General features: G+C 40.6%; 1 protein-coding gene across 3 annotated transcripts in view; it reads right to left on the bottom strand.

Moving 5' to 3' along the window:
• Positions 1–16,224: 16,224 nt before the first annotated feature.
• LOC137632760 (WD repeat-containing protein 20) overlaps positions 16,225–19,561 on the bottom strand; it is a 94,630-nt gene continuing 91,293 nt past the window's right edge. For all 3 annotated transcript variants that reach the window (XR_011042116.1, XR_011042115.1, XM_068364838.1), the window contains one exon: positions 16,225–18,700. Coding sequence is in view for 1 of the 3 variants with exons in the window: in XM_068364838.1 (XP_068220939.1) it covers positions 18,611–18,700 (90 nt within the window). In the remaining 2 variants the exon portion in view is untranslated. The remainder of the gene's footprint in view (positions 18,701–19,561) is intronic.

Raw genomic sequence — 19,561 nt, 5'->3', positions numbered from 1 at the left:
ATTCCTTTGTTTTGTCAAGGAGTCGAAAGTTTATCAATTCAAGCGCTTATCTTTCGGTTTCAAGATGATCTCTCAAGTGTTCATCCACCATTTCAAAATGGTAAAGGGTTCTTTGGTAATTTTTTTATTTTATATCAAGATGATTAGCTAATTTTTTTGTTGGAAAGGATTCAGGATCAGCAAGTATATTAACTCACTTTATTGGAACAGTTGGTGACCTAGTCTATTACAGAAGTCCCTTCTGGTTCCAATTTATTAGATTATATACTTGGGAAAAAGATCATGTATTTGAGAATGGTAATTACAGTTCCTTTTCATTATTTTTTTGTATGAGAACAGGATTTTATTTATTTATTTTTTTTTTAATAAGTTAAGTGGTTGAATTTTGTCAGTTTGGAAGTGGATGAGACTTCTAAGGGCCATGAATTACTTAAGTGTAATTTGTTCTGATCAGACTCCTTAAATTATGATTTTTCCAATTTCTTCTCAATCGGCATTGGAACATAGTAGTCGATCTAGTGATAAAGAACCTATTTCAACTGCTAAGCTGATCACAGCTGGTTATCCGAGAGAGGAATTATAGATCTTTTACATCTGTCAGGGAAATGAATGTCGAGTCAACTCTTCATATTAATTGCCAACATTTTCTGGCAGTCTACTGATAATCTGTAGTGAAGACAATTATTTTTTAGGTTGATACAATTCTAGAAATGTATCAATGGATAATATTGTTAATTTTAACAATATTGTCAGGTCAATTTGTTTCTTAGAATTTGGATATAGTTTTACGATCTTTAAAAAGTTGGATTGTCCGCTGTCCAAATGTGCAGTCTCTTTTCTTGTTAAAAGTTTGACCAAGAAAGCTCTCAAGGAATTAATCCAACTTAAATGAAAACCTTGAAGGTTAAGGTTCATGATACTGTGTTAGAAGGGTAGATATAGTCCATAATTTTTTTTGCTAAAATCTTTCTTTGGAAAGGGTTTTAGCAGCAGCTTAATGGCATACTAAGTGGATTTTTGTTAAATGTTATCATAAAGTCCTGGTTTATTCATCAAGATTCCCGGGCTTTAGTTTCCGGAGTGGCTGCTGACAATGGGGTCTAATGATATTTTCGGGTTAATAGATATTCTATAATTTTATTTCAAAACTAAATGACTTATCTCCTTCACTGGGAACCCACCTCCATGTGTGTGTCAGTAACATGAACACAAAGAGATTCCGAGAAAAAACAGAATTCTAATAATAAAATTTGTTATTTATATAATCTGATGTTCATACACATGTGCACCCTCCTCCCTTCTGATATGTGGAATCAAGAGGATTGGGAATAGTTTCGACTTCAACACTGAAAAGACAAAGGACCTGTGCCTTGACAAGCCAAAGTGGATGCCATTAAATGCTAGTTGTCTCGTTACTTTGCTAGAGGGACAAGTCTATTGAAAGGAAAGAAAGCAGGAATTCTTTCATTCACAGGGGTAAATATCAGTAAAACAGAGCTTTCAGGGAGATACAATACGAACATTCAGTGAGTAAAGAAAAATTGTAAAATTAAAAATCCACTTTTAGTTAACTGAGAATTGTATATGACACTTGCCCAATAGTGTACAGTAGTGCTACGGTATATGTCATATTTTGTGTTCATACCGTATCCATCTATGTCGCAAAACTACCAATAACATGTCTTCTTATCATTACTACACATTTTTTTTTATTCTTTGAAGTACTATAACTCTTTAAATCATCTAGAAAAGCTAAATTCCTAAAATCTTGAGTAAAACAAAATTATAAAAGTAATTGGGATCAACTATAAACATAAATTTCCTTTATCAGTATTGCAGATTTTCAAATTTCATGCTTTCAAAAAAAGACGGTTTGATCTAAATAAGTTAGCATTTGTCTAGCATGGCAGCTATTGCTTAATGCTGCAGTGGAATAATCAAAGACTGCAAAAAGCTCTTTGGATACTGGTTCAACCATCAAATGTTTGTCCAGGCCGTAAACATTTTATTTTTATTTTATCAGATACAAACCTTTTGGTTTTAACTAACCCTATTACTGGAATAAAAATTAAATCTGGAGCAAAGAACAAAAACAAAGGGATAGTTTAAGAGATTTTTTCTTTATTCACATTGTCATCAGCATAAAAACTGGAGGAATGCCATCTGCTATACTTACATGGCAATTAGCTGAGCATATAATATAAATACTATTTGTCACCGAGTTGGAAAAATTCAAATTGAAATGAACATTAAAAGCTTATTGGAATATATACAATTTATATTTTTGATATACAGTCATACATATCTTATGTTAGTGGCACTGCAAATGTTCAATAAATTACTGTACCAGATATTAAGGCAGAACACCTAAGTATTCTTTTAAATAATTACTATATATAAATATCATCTATAAATAAACAATTTCATATAAAATAAATTGATCTGCCAACTTGGGAAAACAAACTGCAATCTACATAACAACCACCAACTGTATAAGCCACACCTTCTATCTATGACCCTCACAAACGTATCTTAGTATGCCAATAACACCTCACTTTTGCCAACTCTTTCCTTTAAAACCATGAACCCAACTTATACTGAAGTACCAACAAACTGTAAATCATCATACACACCCTGATGCAAACACTCGCAACAACTTTCTTGCTTAATAGTGTAAGTTCGAAGCCAACACCTCAAATAAGAAAAAAAATCACTAGAACACTGAACACCATATGCTCTCTGTGAATTGATTGATCAAACAATGTGCATTTTCATACCATTTCCAATATCTCACTCAGAGCTTTGTGCAGTCGTGCATGGTTGTGGACTAGCACCAACACAGTGGCTGCACTTGAACTTTATTAAAAAAAAAAAATTGACTTTAAGCAATAACATAATCATAAAAATGTTGTGTGGGAATAATTGTTTAAAGCTTGCTTCACATTATTTCTAATTGGCGTTCAGACTTGGGGGGGGGGAGGGGGGGAGGTTTTTACTCCATACAGGTCTGTAAAGGAAAATATGGATAGCTGATCCTTTTTAATAAAGAATTGCCAAGTTAATATGGGTTAACTTTTAGAGAAGCAAGTTACTTTCATTCATTTTTCATCCGTTAACCCGGTCCTCTCCTCTTTAAGAGGTTAATTACAATTCACTTGAAAGTTATTTGATGATTTTCCTAATCTATCCTCAGGTCTTAGCACTTTAGAGGTTTTGCAAGAAAAATATAGATAGGATGGTAAGAAAGCCCTCTAATAATTCTATATCCAGGGAAATTTATAGTTCAATATTCCCTCTTTAGCTCTTCCTATTTGACCATACATACGTACAATTGATGGAATATAAATGTGCTTACAGTACAGTAACATAAAAAAAATGTGCACTGTGGAATATTTTCCAAATCTATTTACAACAACACATCTTTCTGATATTCACAATTCTCATTAATGCTCCCTGACTAGTTCAACTGTTGTTTAACTGCCTTGGTTTATAAGAAACAAGCATTCTGGTGATTGGAGAAGAGCATAAAAGTAATGAACACTATTTCTGCATGATTCCCCTAATCCAAAAATTTGACACTTTAAATTTTTCCCACCAGTATTGTACTAATAAAGTTTAACAAGACCACAAAATTAAAGTTTTTAACTACCATAGAACTATTTGTAGTTAAGTAACAGATGCTTATATGAGATAATCAATATCAATAACCATTACTTTTTATAAATCTTACAGCCATTCATCACTAAAGACTATACAGTAGTGTAATGAGCTTTATATTACCCGAGGCCATGTTTTGGGTGTGTAAGATGCCAATATCCCTAGTTTTAACATGAAAGGAACACTACAGGTTTAAATTCTAATTCTTTTTTTCTGGGCCATGTTAAGGAATATCAGGACTACAAAAGCACTGTACTAAAATTTGATCAACCCAGCAATATTGTACTGTGAAATCTGCAGGCTCTTGATTCAGATCAGAAACATTTATAAATATATTTATAAAGTAAAAAGCAACAAAAAGAAATAAACCATTTGTTGGCATATTCCTATTATTAATATAAATATCTATAAACTCATATCTAATTGAATCAATTGATACTATGCTCAGTTTTTTAATGAGGCGCCTTTGCACCGACTTGCACCTTTTAGCTTGGAAAAATTTTCTACAAGCTGATTGGTTAGAATTATTTTGTCCAACTAATCAGCTTGTAGAAACATTTTCCGAGCTAAATGGGCACCCCTGAGAGTCGGTGCAAATACGCCTCATTAAAAAAAATTGAGTATAGGCATTAATTTTAATCATTTGGTTTCAAAATGGAATATTTGTCATGACAATTAATATACCGAGAGAATACACATTTAAAACTACAGACTGGTGTGACTGTACTACTATTTTTATGATTAAGTTGTACCAATTATTTCCTGTACCCTTCAAATGCATCAATGCAGATGAATACATAATTTGGATATACTGTAATGAAACAAATATTTTGGGAGTAATAAACATCCAGATACAAATCTTTTAGAACACCAACAAGGGGAGTTATACGTTTCTCTATAGTTAACGTTAAAAAGTGAGTTCCCAAATTTAAGTTCTCAACGTCTAATAAACAATCAACCTAAAAAGCCTAAGTAATTTTTGCTTTCAGAATAGGCTCAAAATTTACCACAGAACTTAATCCAAAGAATGAAAACCATAGAATTCCAGGTAAAAACTAAGTCTTTATTAAGACAATCTATTTTCAAGAATAAGTCCAGCAAATTAAGTAATTTCAGTTTGTTCAAACCCTCAACTTTCTAAAAACCCAAGGCAAAGTAAAAATAAACATGCCATTTTGGCTTGTTCATATGTAAACTCAAGGCAGAAAACTTTGCAAATTGTGCAGTTTACAATACCTGGGTTGTGCAGTTTACAATACCTGGGTAGTATTTATTTATTTTTTTTTTTAGCCATGTCATGCTGCTGTGTTCAGTTTCACTTTATAATTCCCATGCATAAGAATGAGAAGCATTCTTTCATTACAAATGTGATAAATGTGGACACTTTATTGTTAGGAGAATAAAAGGCACTAAACAGACCTTATGTACCATCACACTTTCATTCTGATTGTAGAAACTGAGTTATGCATTATACCATTATGTCAACTTCTTTGAAAAAGTAATACCGAGTGATGTTTTCTGAAGAATTCTTTAAATGGATATTTAACAAAAAAAAATTATACCTACTTTTTTCTCATATCATAACAAATGTTCTTAGTGTAAAATAAAATTAAATCAAATGTTTCAGATAAATTGCTCAGTTTTGTACTTTACAAAATTTAGGCATGGCTAAGCACTGATAAACTTCCATCCATATATGGTATTTTATGCCATAACTACAGAGCTGTACATGAATGTCTTAAATACAGTATATCATTACCAATACTATATTTACGGTAATGTTGCCAAAAAGAAAAATAAGCTTCCTTGACATTAATGGTTAATTTTGAAGCTTAATTCCAAACACAAAGGATAATAATAGTTGGATTATTACTTTGTGATAATCTGGAACATATTTCTGGATTATGAAGTAAATAAAAACCCAAATATAACCTTGGCAAACAGGAAAATGTAGAAAAGATATGAAAATATTTCAAGTTATATATCCAAATTTTCTTATAAAACCATAAATCATAATTAGCCTTAATTTGTATTGCCAAATTCCCCATATCTATTTTCTTAGAGACTGAGGCAGAATACGTAGAAGTGAAGGGACTTGACACATGAGTGCCTTCACCCTGTCTTCCTCATTGTTGTGTAAAATGTTTTAGTGCAGAAAGCAAGAAAGGAATGGGAGCTGGGGACTTTAGATTGCTTTGTATGAAAAAATTGCTTTATAAAACAATTTAAACTAAATTTCAATTCAGGTTACAGGGTGCACCAGTTTCTACAGCTGCTTAATCCCCCATAGGTAAAATTAGAAAATTTAGACTGACATATTTACATTTAGTAATGGCCTTTAACTCAATGTTCCTCTTGAGTGTAGCATTAGTTGAGGCCCCTAACCATGGTAGTCCTGTCTGCAGACTTGCCTCAATCAGTAGAGTGGAGTTATTAACTCTAGTCTGTCTCTTCTTCAGGTAGTGATGGAAGACATTCCCTGATCAAAGGAGGTAATGCTAGGATGGAAATGGGGTATTAGCATACCTTGACCACTGAATGTTCCGAGTCTCAAGAGGTAAACTTGTGGAAAAAAAAGACAGGCTGACTTTAGACTAATCTCTCCTAAAGATAACTGCCAAACAAAACCTTAAGCTGATACAAAGAATTCATTGCAAGACTTAAGTGGTTAGATTGTACCAGGAAGGCCAATAACAGAGCAGCAAAAGTCAACTTTAGTTCTTGATCAGTAACTAACAAGTCACTGAGTTAAGTATTGGAGATGACACTCCCTTATCCCCTAATTGACCACTACAGTTGAAGGTGCAGATGATGTTATTACTTTAGTCACAGGGAAAAGGCATTGAGATTTCTAACTCGAAATTGGAAAGGCATTGCCTTACCAACTTGGGTTAGCCCTGAAAATGATGCTGTTGCTGTTACTTATTTTGCAGAACAAGGTCAGTAATTATGAGAAGGATTGCTACACCTCCTTACTCCTAGACCTGAAAGGTTTGTTTAAAAATCACTGCTTCATTTGATGAAGAGGCGACTATCGTATCCCACTTCTGCTCAATTGCAATGGCTAGGAGTAGGTGTGAACTTATAACTTGGCAGATGACAATGTCACTGCCAACAAAATTACACCTGGACTCAATGTCTCAACAAGAACAATTTCTTCTAACTTCTGTGGCAGATGCATCTCAGTTTTGAACTTGCCAAAACTAAGACAATACCTCTGAAAAGGAACCATCTTCCAACATTATCTTTGTTGCTTTCTTATCCAATGGAACAATGCATAAAACAAACTAAATCGTAGAATGATTTGAAGCAAGACTCCTTTTAAGTGCCAGGAATAGAAAGGAAAAAGGATGTTGAATAAGTAGAAAAACATGCCTTCCAATCAGGTAGCTAACCCTTGGCACAACTCAAGTGACTCCTAGAATTGGTAATTATCATTTGAGGATAGATTGAGCAATTATTATTATTGAAATAGAGGAGATTAAACTAGCCCACTGAATCAGACTCGACTCTAAATGAGTTGGCCAAAGAATAAATCTGGGAGTGATAACTATAAAAAAAAAAAATGATAAAATAAGGAGCCAAAACTCTGATAAATAAATTTTATATCTAAAACCTATGATTTTTAGAAAATTAATTAGCTTTTTAATGAAGTTTTTTGTTTGTTTCTATCTTTACTCCTTTGTTATTGCTCATGGTAAAAAAGTTAACAAGTCTTGAAGCTGACAGCAAATTTGGTCAATGCCAGGATCACCAGAGAATGAAAATCATTAAAATTTTAAAACTGAGACTCAGAATTCGATAAGATGTGCACACTAAGATTCCAGAGGCCAATCTTGCATGTCCAGTCTCAAGTTTGTTATTTCACATAATTTGCCATTTTGTAACAATAAAATGCTTGATGATGGTAAATTTATGGCTGATTTAGCAATGGCAGTGAGTGATTAAGCTGACGATGAGTCGCACTACAATTTTTCTACTATCAAATAGTTTTGTCTGATTTGAAGATTTATGACCGGCAGATTTCAGAAAAGCTAGAGATCAAGTCTCCAAGACAATCAAAACCTGTAAATAGCTTGAAATAATTTTCACCAGAAAAGATTTTAACCTTAGCCTCCACTACCACATTAGATGCGATATCCAGAAGAAAATTGTCTACAATGACAAGAGGATGCAGTTGCAAAAGCTAATGGATCATAATCTGGAAAAGACTGTGCAGACAGCAGGATCAGCACTAACCTCAACTATATCAATAGTGGAGACAAAGAAAATGTTTTTCCCCTAGGAGGCGGAAACAGGATTAGTTGGAGCAACAAAAGCAATAACGGACTGTTGCATGACAATCATGAAATAACAGCATTGAACAACCTAGGGGCTAGAGCTGGAGCAGCAGGTGGGTCCTCACAAAGAACAGAAATAAGATGAGTGGGGGGGGGGTTAACGGCAAGACAAGGGAGAAAGTCCACATACATGTAATAGGAAGAGCAGACAGGAGCTGGGACAACAAGCAGCATCTGGGTGGGAAATTTATTGCAGGAGACAAGTCAAGGGAGAGTAACGAGGGTCGAGATGGAGAGGACACATTGCTAGTGGCAACCATCTCTACAGCATGTAGATATAGTAATCTAGATGATACAAATATAGCAGACCTTTCTTGAAAAGCCCTATGAAGTTTGCTTGAGCATATTGTACTATGATGAGCAAACACAAGATTTTAGTGCACAATACAGCATTTTACTATAGTTTCTACTCAATCAAGAAATAATTGCCTGTATGAATTAGCAACTCGAGTTTGAAGCAAGCATTTATGAAAAGTTGCTTCTTGTTCTAATGCTTTTTGTCTTCATGACATCAGAATACAGTAGTATGTGTAAGAGAGAATTCTACAAAGTGAATCAAAGCTAATTATGACTGATGGGTTTCTAATGAAACCATTATATATTTAAAAAACGAAACATTTTAACAAACCAAATTTGTGAACTACAAGTAGAGTCACAACATACAAATACATCCAAAGTTGTGGTGGCTGATATGGTAACGTCCCTGACTGGTAAACGCCAGACTCGGGTTCGAGTCCCGCTCAAACCCATTAGTTCCTTTGGTCGCTGCAACCTCACCATCCTTGTGAGCTAAGGATTGGGGGAGCCTATAGGTCTATCTGCCAAGTCATCACCAGCCATTGCCTGACCCTCCTTGATCCTAGCTTGGGTGGAGAGGGGGCTTGGGCGCATATCATATGCATGTATGGTCAGTCTCGAGGGGCATTGTCCTGCTTGATAGGGCAATGCCACTGTCCCTTGCCCCTGCCATTCATGAGCAGCCTCTAAACCTTTAAATAGGCTTTGAAATGTCGATTCAAGCAAAGGAAGTGACAAATCTGCCTCCTTAAATTAGGATACTTATATGAAAATAGTGCAAAATATACACACAAAAAATCAAAAATTTTAAGTAATTTGTATTTTTCCTAACAGTACTTACCTCGAACTACTATCTTAGGAGTATCTGGGATCTCCTCCCAACCGACCAGAATTTTGTGTAGTTTACCCTACTCCCGTTTTCTATGCGGGGTAACCTCTGGCGGAGTGATGCGCACCACGAGGCGACCCCGGGACAGAGAGCATGCTTGCTCAGGTCTCGATCTCCAGTAAGTTTTGACAGCTAGGTTTCTATGAAGTCCTGTAAGGCACTCGGGGTAGGATGGGCGGGCCATAACCCGAAAGTAGTTCGAGGTAAGTACTGTTAGGAAAAATACAAATTACTTAAAATTTGTGATTTGTTCCAACACAAAGTACTTACCTCGAACTACTTTCTTAGGAGACTTGTACTTTAGGAGGTGGGAGTGTCCTTCCGGACCTAGAGACCGTGATGAGGATAGAAGAGGAACCTAGATAGGAGACTAGGTTCTGCTGACCCCCAGGAAAACTACGCAAAAAAACTCGTGTCTAAGTAACTCACCTCTGCAAAAATCCTTGGAGACTCGTCCTTCTATTGACAGTGTATCCCATGGCAGTTAGGGGATTTTTGGGGTCATTTCCGGGAAGGTAATAGGGTAGAAAGAAAGGGGGGTAAGGAAGGAACCTGTGTCTCTTGGACTTACCGCCCGCGGCTTCCACCAGGGCTACACCTTTAAGTCGTTTGGAGCGCGGAAATGATGGGACCGAGCGAGAACCCATCCAGGGACTTCCTCGAACAGTCCTTTATGTAGTGAGCTGTAAAGGTAGACTGACTAGACCATGTACCTGCCCTCAGGATTCGGCCCACTGCCATGTACCTCTCAAAGGCCAACAAAGTACTTAGACCTCTAATGTCGTGGGGTCTGGGCTTTCCTGGAAGGGGGACCCCTGCACTACTGTAGGCTCTAATGATCACCTGCCGGAGCCAGAAGGAGATCGTATGTTTGGAGACTGGCTTCTTTACCAGTCCCGAGGAGACTAACAGACTCTTTGTTTCGGGGCGAAGTCTGGCTGTCCTCTCTAAGTACTTCCGTACCGCCCTGACAGGGCACAGAAGCTTGTCCCTCGGGTTGTCCGATCGAGGGATTGCTGGCACTGAGAATCCTTCAAACTTGGGGTCCCAAACCGCTTGATTCTGAGTCTTGGCCACGAAGGAGGGTACGAACCTGAAGGTAGCTTCACGCCAGTCCTTCAAGTGTGATACCTCGTACGATAATCCATGAATCTCACCTACACGTTTTGCTGATGCTAGAGCTAACAGAAAAGCTGTCTTGAGGGTGAGCTCTCTGTCCATCATGTCCTTGAGGGGCTCAAAGGGAGGTTCTGAAAGCATCTTCAGGACTCTAGCCACGTCCCACTGGGGCACCCTAACGGCATGAGGGGGGCACGATTGCTCGAAGCTCTTGGTGAGCATCGAGATGTGTCTGGAGGCACCTAGGTCGATGCCCTTCAGGAGGAAGAATTGGCCCAGGGCTGCCCGAACTCCTTTGATGGCTGGGATGGACATGCTTACCTCATCCCTGAGATAGACCAGGAAGTCTACTATCTCAGGGATGGAGGCCTGTAACGGCCTGTGTTCTTTGAAGCGCACCACTTAGTGAAGGTAGCCCATTTTGCCTGGTATACCGCGGTTGACGAACGTCTCAGGTACCCTGAATCCTTGTTGCCGTCCTCGATGAATATCCTTCCTTCCTCAGGAGACGCTCGATAACCTCCACGCGTGAAGGCAGAGGGACCGAGGGTTTTCATGGAACCTTTGAAAGTGAGGTTGCCGGAAAAGGTCTGGTCTGTCCGGAAGGGACCAAGGTGGAAGGCGCGCCAGTTCCTTTAGATCCCCAAACCACTCTCTCTCCGGCCACCAGGGCGCTACCAAAGTCATCCACAGGTTGTCCGCTCGCCTCACCCTGTTGAGGACTTGTCTGAGCATCCCGAAGGGAGGGAAGTCGTAAACGTCGAGGTTGTCCTAAGGGTGTTGGAAGGTGTCCTCAAAAGCCGCCTCTGAATCCGGCACAGGAGAACAAAACACGGGGAGCTGTGCGTTCAGTTTCGTGGCGAAGAGGTCTATCACCGGCGAGCCCCACTTCAGAATGAGAGTCTTGGCCACTAATGGGTGCAGGGACCACTCGGACCCTACCACTTGACCCATTCTGCAGAGACCGTCGGCCAGGACGTTTCTTTTCCACGGAATGAACCTGGCTGAAATCTTGATCTGTTCTACTTCGGCCCATTCTTGAAACTCCATCGTAAGGCTGCACAGTTCCTTCGACTTCAGTCCTCCTTGCCTCTTTACGTAGGCTACCACCGTAGCGTTGTCGTACATCAACGCCACTGTGTTTCCCCGGAGCAGATGGACGAACTCTAGGCACGCCCTTTGCACCGCCATCATTTCTAGCACGTTTTATGTGTAGGTTCCTCTCCTCGTCTACCCAGCTTCCTCTTGCTGTCCTGTCAGGGAGATGGGCACCCCATCCCTCCTTGGATGCGTCCGTGAACAAAAGTATCTCAGGAGGGTCGGCTGCGAAGGGCATTCCTTTGAGGGTATTCGATCTGACGTGCGACCACTCCAGGACTTCCTTCGTCTCCAGGGACACCGGGACTACCTTGTGCGGGGAGTCTCTCTGGTCCCAGAGCTCCTTCAGGTTCTACTGTACTACCCTGAGCTTGAGCCTCCCCTGGGGGACTAACTTCTCCAACGACACGAGATGGCCTATCAGTCTTTGCCAGTCCTTGGCCCTCCTGGGCTGGCCCGACATGAAGGGCCGGAGGATCTGATCTAGGTTGTCCAGTCTCTCCGCGGAGGGGAAGGCTCTCGCCAACCGGGAGTCTAGGACCATTCTGAGGTAGTTCATCCTGGTGGAGGGTATCAGTTGGGACTTCTCCAGGTTGATGATGATACCCAAGACATTGCAGAACTGCAGGAGCTTCGTGCCTTGCTCAGGCGGATGCCCTGTTTGTGTGCCCAGGCAGAGACTGTTGCGAAGATCTGAGGGGCTGTCGACAGACCGAAGCAGAGGGTCTTGAACTGCAACGTTTGGGTACCCCATTTTACCCTTAGGTACTTGAGGTATGCGTCCTTGAGGTCTATGGACATCATGAAGTCGTCCTCCCTCAAGGCCGCTAGGCCCGACTTCGGAGTGTCCATCTTGAAGTCGGTCTTGCACACGAACTTGAGGGCTGAGAGGTCTATGACTGGTCTCCAGGCCCCTGTCGCTTTCTCCACCAGGAAGAGTCTTCTGTAGAACCCTGGACCCGGGTTCTTGACTGGTTCTACTGCCCCTTTCGCCAGCATTGCCGAGACTTCCTCCTGCAACGCCGCCATTCTCAAGGGGTCTTTGGGTGCCAACCATCCACCTGTAGATCTGGTATCAGAAGGGAGGGGGGGGGGGGTCTGCCAGGAAGGGCAACCTATACCCTTCCTTTAGTACTGCTACGGTCCATGGATCCGCTCCGTGGTCCCGCCATGCTTGCCAAGAACGTTTGAGGCATCCCTCCACCTGAGGCTTCGGCAGGAGTAGGGGGCCTCTCTCCCTACCTTCTTCGAGAAGCGCGGCCTGAACGCCCTCTTCTGGAGGCCGAATAAGAAGGACTGAAGGTTGACTGTGGAGTCGGCGCTCCTCTACGGGGGAGCTGCGAAGATTGGGGCCAGGCCGTAGCAGGGGCATCTCTCCTGGGCTGGCTAGGTGAGGCGCGGGGAGGGAGCGAGACGTCGGAAGATGGCCTTCTATGGGCAGGTCTTCTTGTTGGAGGGGGTCTGGGCTCTCCCGCATCCTTCAGCTTCCTGACCCTCTCTACTGTCTCCTCCACCCCCCTTCAGGGGGAACACTGAGTCGCCCCACAGGGGTAGGTTCCTAAGGGCCCTCGCTTCTCTGTCCGAAAGTCTCCTGACGAGCTTGCTGAGCACGGTGTCCCTTTTCCGCAGCACCCAATTGGCGGCCTGTGAGAGGGACTGGTAAGACAGGAACTTGAGGGCCTTACCCCCCGAGCTAATCAGCTACTTCAGCAAAGCCTGGTTCTCCGGAACCGCGAGGTCGTGCGAGGCCTGAAAGCCCACCAGTGTGCAGGCCCACCAATCTAGCCACGACGATACGTAGACTAGGTCCATGGCTAAGTCTTCCATCATGGAGGTCTCCGAAGGGGAGAAGCAAACTGGGGCGGTGGTAGCTCTTTCTTCTGCGGCCCCCTGGCCTAGGATGGCGACTGCTGGCTCTGCCGTACAGGGACCCGCGCGGCGCCCTTCGGGAAGGTAGAAACGCTTCTGGGTCTTGAGACCCTGGAGAAGCTTGGAGGCGCTCTGACTCTTGGGGCTTCTACGTGGCTGGCCACTATCCTGTCTATGTGAGCCATGCCCAGCCTAACATCTCTAGCCAAGGGAAGAGCTAGTGGGGGCCTCTGCTGCACGGGTGCATTGACCAGCCTGCTGAGGCCCGAAAGCCAGTCTTAATCTGTGGAGGGCTTAGGCTCGTCCAGTCTGTGATGACGTCTAATGAGGCCTATAACTCTCCTGTAGGCCGAGACTTCTGCCGCCGAACCTTCTACGCCGTCTTCTATACCCTCCGTCCGATGTTCCTCTGCTTTGGAAGGGGCACCTCCGACGGAGGGTGCCGCTTGGGGAGGAGGCATCTTCCTGGTGCGGTCTATTCTCGGCGGTTCTGGATGGAAGACGGACATCGCCGTTGAGACGGAGGGGTCCGTCCTGGGCTTGTCTCTACCTACGGAGGTCCAGGCTGCTGCGGGCTTGCCCGTGGATGGAAGATATCTCTCACGTTCCGGTCGAATCGTCGAAGACTTGGAGGCTGGGACGCGGCTGCCAGAGCGAAGGGGCGACTCTCTCTGCTGGGTGGATGGAGTCTGAACCTTCACGGACTTATGCCTGTCCCCTGGGGCCTGAAGTGACGACTCTCTCTGACGTTCGTACCTGCGGCTGGGGACGTACTTAGCTGGCGAATGAGCTCTTGGGAGCCAGCCAGAGGTGCCCAGGACCGCTGAAGCTCCCAGGAATTGGCTACGTGGGATGGCGACACGCACCCATTCCTCCCTCGGGGAGCAGCTTCTCTTGTACTTCCTCCTGGGGGATCTAGCATGCCTCCTGGCGTGGTGAGATCTGGAACGGGAACGTGACCTTCTCCTGCGGGACCTATCTCGCCGTCTTCTATGGTCCCTCGGGGCTCCGTCCTCCGAGGAGTAGGAGTATGACTCAACCGAGGAGGCCGAAGACTTGTAGGACCGCACTGAAGGTTCTGAGTCGTGCCGCGTTGCTGATGGTTCCACGCGTCGATCGGCCGGCGACGAAGGCTCCAGGAAGACGGACGGGAGCGTTGCTGAAGGCGCTGGTGGGGAGTGAGGCAACTCCATGCTGGGGAACCAGGTCTCGAACTCTTCTTCCAGCCTCATGGGTGATCTGAAGGGCGTCTTCGGGGGCGCCCACGCGAGGGGATCCGACGGTGGCGAGTCCTCCTTCTCGACATATCCCTCGGCTGTAGACGTACCTGAAATATAGGCCCATGAGCCTTTCCCCACATAGGATTGTCAGAAGAGACGGGCCCTGCTGGCACCAGGACCCCGTCCTCTGAACACACTCCCGTCCCTCACTCAGGCCCCCCACTTGCCTGGATCGACAACACAACCCCACTATCAGGAATTTCAGACTCCTGGGGAAGAGCAATGGGCCTCTTTCACGCAACTGACTTACCTCGTTCCCTACTCTGGGGAGGGGAAGGCAGCTCAGAAACTATCTGACGAAGCGCTGGGCGAAGCAAGAGGCGAGGAGACGCTCGGTTTCCTAGGTGATCTCCTGGAAGCCTTCTTCTTCTTGGTGCCGTATCGCACCCACCGCACCTTGTTCCAGGACTCGAACTCCGGACACGTGGCCGTAGGGGAACAAACACTGCCCCTACACGAGACATAGAGGGAAAAGAATAAGGAAGAGCACAATGGGACCACGTGGGACACAAAGGGTCGCACTGGGTAAGGAGAGCGCGTCGGGATGTTATCGCGACCAACCAGAAAACTTACTGGAGATAGAGACCTGAGCAAGCATGCTCTCTGACCCAGGGTCGCCTCGTGGTGCGTATCACTCCGCCAGAGGTTACCCCGCATAGAAAACGGGAGTAGGGTAAACTACACAAAATTCTGGTCGGTTGGGAGGAGATCCCAGATACTCTTAAGAAAGTAGTTCGAGGTAAGTACTCCGTGTTGGAACAAACAAAACCAGTATTCACAAAACATGGCTTTGCCTTGACTTGTCAAAGAATTTGTATTCCACACAACAAGTAATCCCACTTCATGTACAAATTTCAATCAAAATAGAATGAACAAAAACACATGACTACCCGCATGTAAGAATGCTTCCATTTTCTGTATTTTATGGCACTAATGGTTTTCAATGAGAGCTATGTATCTATGTTCATTTCGTTTTAGTTCCTTTGGGATAATATCGAGCAAGTAATGACTATCAGTGCAAGAAGAAATTTGTACAAAAATACAATTAACAAAGTTGTAAACTTATACTGCACAAACAAAAGCAATCATTCTTGTTGGGAGCACAGTTATTATCTTTACCTGGTTTCTGTAAATCATAGTTTTAATTTTTTTCAGGATTTTCAATGGAGAGTAGAACATAAATGCAGCTATCATTATTTAGAGTTCTATGGTTCTAAAAACTTGTTTAAATTCATTAAATTACATGCTTTACATATCAGTCTATCATAATATTTTTAGCCTTGTATATGCATAATTTTCTATTTCCTGATAAATAATGTATATGGATTTTCATAATTTTTACAACTGTTTTACTGTATATATAAATATAAAAAAAAACTTGAAAGGATGTAAATATGCTATTTCCATAAAGTTTACATAAAATATATATTCAAGATTTAATTTGCACCTGTGAAGCTACATGGTCACTTAATTTCAAGTTGTTATCAAGGATAAGGAAAAATGGCTATAATTATTTCATTCTGGCCAAACATTTCTCAATTTTGTCCATAAAGGTTCTAACAAGGTAATTATCTATAGTAATGACAAAGCAAAGCTCTGGTTTGTGTAATGTACAAATAATACTACACTTATGAAAATTTTACTCGGATAACAATGAAGACAGCTTTTATTTAAAGAAATATATTTCCTTTTACGCTTCTATATCATAAACATTCATTACAACTTAACAAAAAAAATGGTTTGCATAGATGACTAATCATTCTATTGACCCATGATAAATATCTAACAGGATATATAAAGAAGTTTACTTTCTAGCACCAATATATTAAAATAATAAAGAAGGTTAAGATAATAAAAGATTAATAAAAGTAAAATTTCCATACAAATTTGCAAGACACCAAAGCAAACAAAAATTTCAATAAAGTACAAATAAACATCACAAAGCATGTCTTCTTTGCTTAGCAAATTCACATGCTAATAACTCGCATGCTTCTCATCGCAGTAAAAGTTTTACATAACTGGCAATATTCATAACTTCTTCATGGCTCTAAAACCTAGGATACAAAGAGAGAGAGAGAAAAAAGTTACAAGAGTTCAAATCAGAAAGTTACAAGTGAGAGAATTTAAATTCAGAGAAGTTACAAAAACTAATGCCTGCAAACAGTATTCATTAATCAGCATATTAATCTATTATGCTAAAGGATGTGCCATGACATTCTCTTCAGTAGAGAAAAAGAGGTTCACTTTGCTATTCACAATGCTGTTTCGGAAATTTTACTTTTGTTTCCAATGCATACTGTACTCCCTCTTAAACCTCTGCTTCAGCCATTCTCAAAAGTCTGCTTTCCAAAGAAATCAAATTTCAAACATCAGTATATTCACAAAAGGTTGCATAGAAATTAAAGTGAATATGATTTGGTTATATTATATCACAAAGTTGGTGACGCTGTGCCTCTTGGCTATGTGGTTAACTTATTGCTAAGTGACTGAAAAATGAAAAATAAAAAAAAACACAAAAAGACATTTTTCCTAATTTCAAAGGGCAAAACATTCATAAAACATGTTTCAAGCACATGACCAGCACAACAAGTTTCAGGGTAACAAAAGCGTGGGGGCGCAATGATAACTATATAAGTAATGCATGATCTTCGTTACATAAGAAATAGATGAGTTATCCAAACCACTATACAGTATTTTGCATGGATATTTATCTAATGAAAAGCATATCTTCATTGAAAAAAGTGTGTACATATATAAACATGTATACTGTATCCTCAAGAAGAAAACAAAGGAGGGGGAACAAGAACATATTTTACACCCTTTATCACTGGAATGAACACTGTTATGCATGCATGGCCCGAAACTTCATGAGCAAATTATACACTAATATTCGGATAATATATACGAAAAGACTAATCTCGGTAAATAACAATCAAAATAATATGGTAAAACAGGACAATTAAAAAGATCAAACTTATGTTGGTTGATTGCAGTACAATCGATACTTGATCATAAAACATCATATTTTTGATGTAACAGCTATTTTGCATATACATTGAGGTATATATACTAATATATCAGGGATGAACTTTTATCATACGGAGATTAATAACTGTTCTGTGAAACTTAAATAAAGTATTCCTTCTATAAAATCAGTATGCTGCACTAGTAAAATAAATAATGAAATCATCCGTTAACATACAATAATGGCAAAGCCATAGAGTAACTTACCTGTAAATACTATCCTCATTGAGTGGTCACAAAACACATGCTATAAATGATAATTAAAGACATGCAATTATAAAGTATTGTACAAGTATCAAGTTTATACTCTGAAAGTGCACACTTCATATATGATATACGGTATACTGGTAAGTACAATATCCTAAAGACCACTTTAAAAATGCATATGCTAAATTCAGCGTAACATTTTCATGACTGTACTGCAAGCAGTATAGATATTCCAAATTCAATGTCTTTTAATGGATTATGCCTCTCAAGAAAGATAAGAAAGCAAGTAAGACTGAAGTCCAAGAAAGCAATCAACTTCAAATTTAGCTTCACTGAAAAACAGGAAAATAAAACTTCTTGATTATCTATATAAAAAAAAGCACAAACTGCACATGAAGATCTATGTGCCACATTGTTCAAGAGGAAAAATGAAAAGCTTGAAACAAAAAATACCACCAGCTTAGGCACCCAACAGTCAGTTTAAAATAGCATGTTCCTTCACTGTCTTAAAAAAAATACACTAAGGAGAGATTGAGAGTGTGTCCAGCAGACCAAAGTGTAGAAGATACAATTTAAATGATGTAGATAAACAGTCTTAGAGGAAGGTCACTAACAACTGGGATACAAGTTTTATCTGTATATTGACCTCCAATTTTCAGCTGTCCATCAACAATATCTCACAGTAGATACAGTATAAACAATAACACCACAGTATCACTGAACATCACACACACACCCACACTATGCGAGGCTCCACAATAGTTGGCTGGGCTTGCCACACTATCTCCTATTTGTTCACACACCTCTGCGTTTCACTGGCCTTCTTTTTGCTACACTACAGTTCCACCTGAGGCTATGGGGCCTCCTCCCATGGCTACAGCTGTTGTTGGACTAGGAGTTGAGTGCTGATTGCTTCCCGGCTGTAGGATGAAAAAAAAAAAAAAAAAAAGTTATGTATTATTTAATTCAACTCTTCTTCAAATACAAACATGCAAGCAGCAGCTATATCAGTTTTAAAAATATGACTCCTGTTAGGAAACACCTACATATAATTCTACCTACCAAAGAAAAAAATTGAATGTAAATCAATAATTAACTGATGGAGTTTCAGCACTGATTACAGATTATACACAATTACACAAAAGCTATCCCTTTATTCCAATACTGTAATAGAAAAAAATCCTTCGTAGTATAAACTTTAAAATTCTACCCATATTGATTAGTGCATTGGTGTGAGAAGACGAAAAGTTTTGAGCTTAGCTAGGTACAATGACAAGTACCACAAGAAGATCTCTCAAAGGAAACTTATCTCCAGAGAAAATACAGTCAGGGAAAATGTGGTATGTTGCTAAAAAGTACCTACATTTCTACTTGCTCAACATGAAATTTTTTCCTTGATAGTTTATTTTCAGCCGACTTCTCATTCAGAAAATTCAGTACTAATGAACTTGCTACCTGACCAATCTCGTCTTTAGACATTCTCTTAATACAAATACTGTACTCAGTCCTTACATCATGAATTTTTAACAAGTTATCGAGTTCAGATCATATTATAAAGTATGATTTTTAAAATACTGTTGTGCTTTTCCATTTATTTGTATAATCTTAATCATTGAATCTTTCAACTAACCCACAGCTTGCAAATATGCTCTAGTTTCACCTATTCCAGGAAAAGGGGGCTGCTCCAAATTATTCAAAATACAGTATCACACTTAATTGCTTTAGCTTCTATAATTGCCCAAAATATTTAGAATATCTCAATTCATACTCTTCAGCAACAA

Source organism: Palaemon carinicauda, chromosome 42 (assembly GCF_036898095.1).
Source record: "Palaemon carinicauda isolate YSFRI2023 chromosome 42, ASM3689809v2, whole genome shotgun sequence".
Taxonomy (NCBI): domain Eukaryota; kingdom Metazoa; phylum Arthropoda; class Malacostraca; order Decapoda; family Palaemonidae; genus Palaemon; species Palaemon carinicauda.
This window is presented reverse-complemented; position numbering and strand designations above follow the sequence as displayed.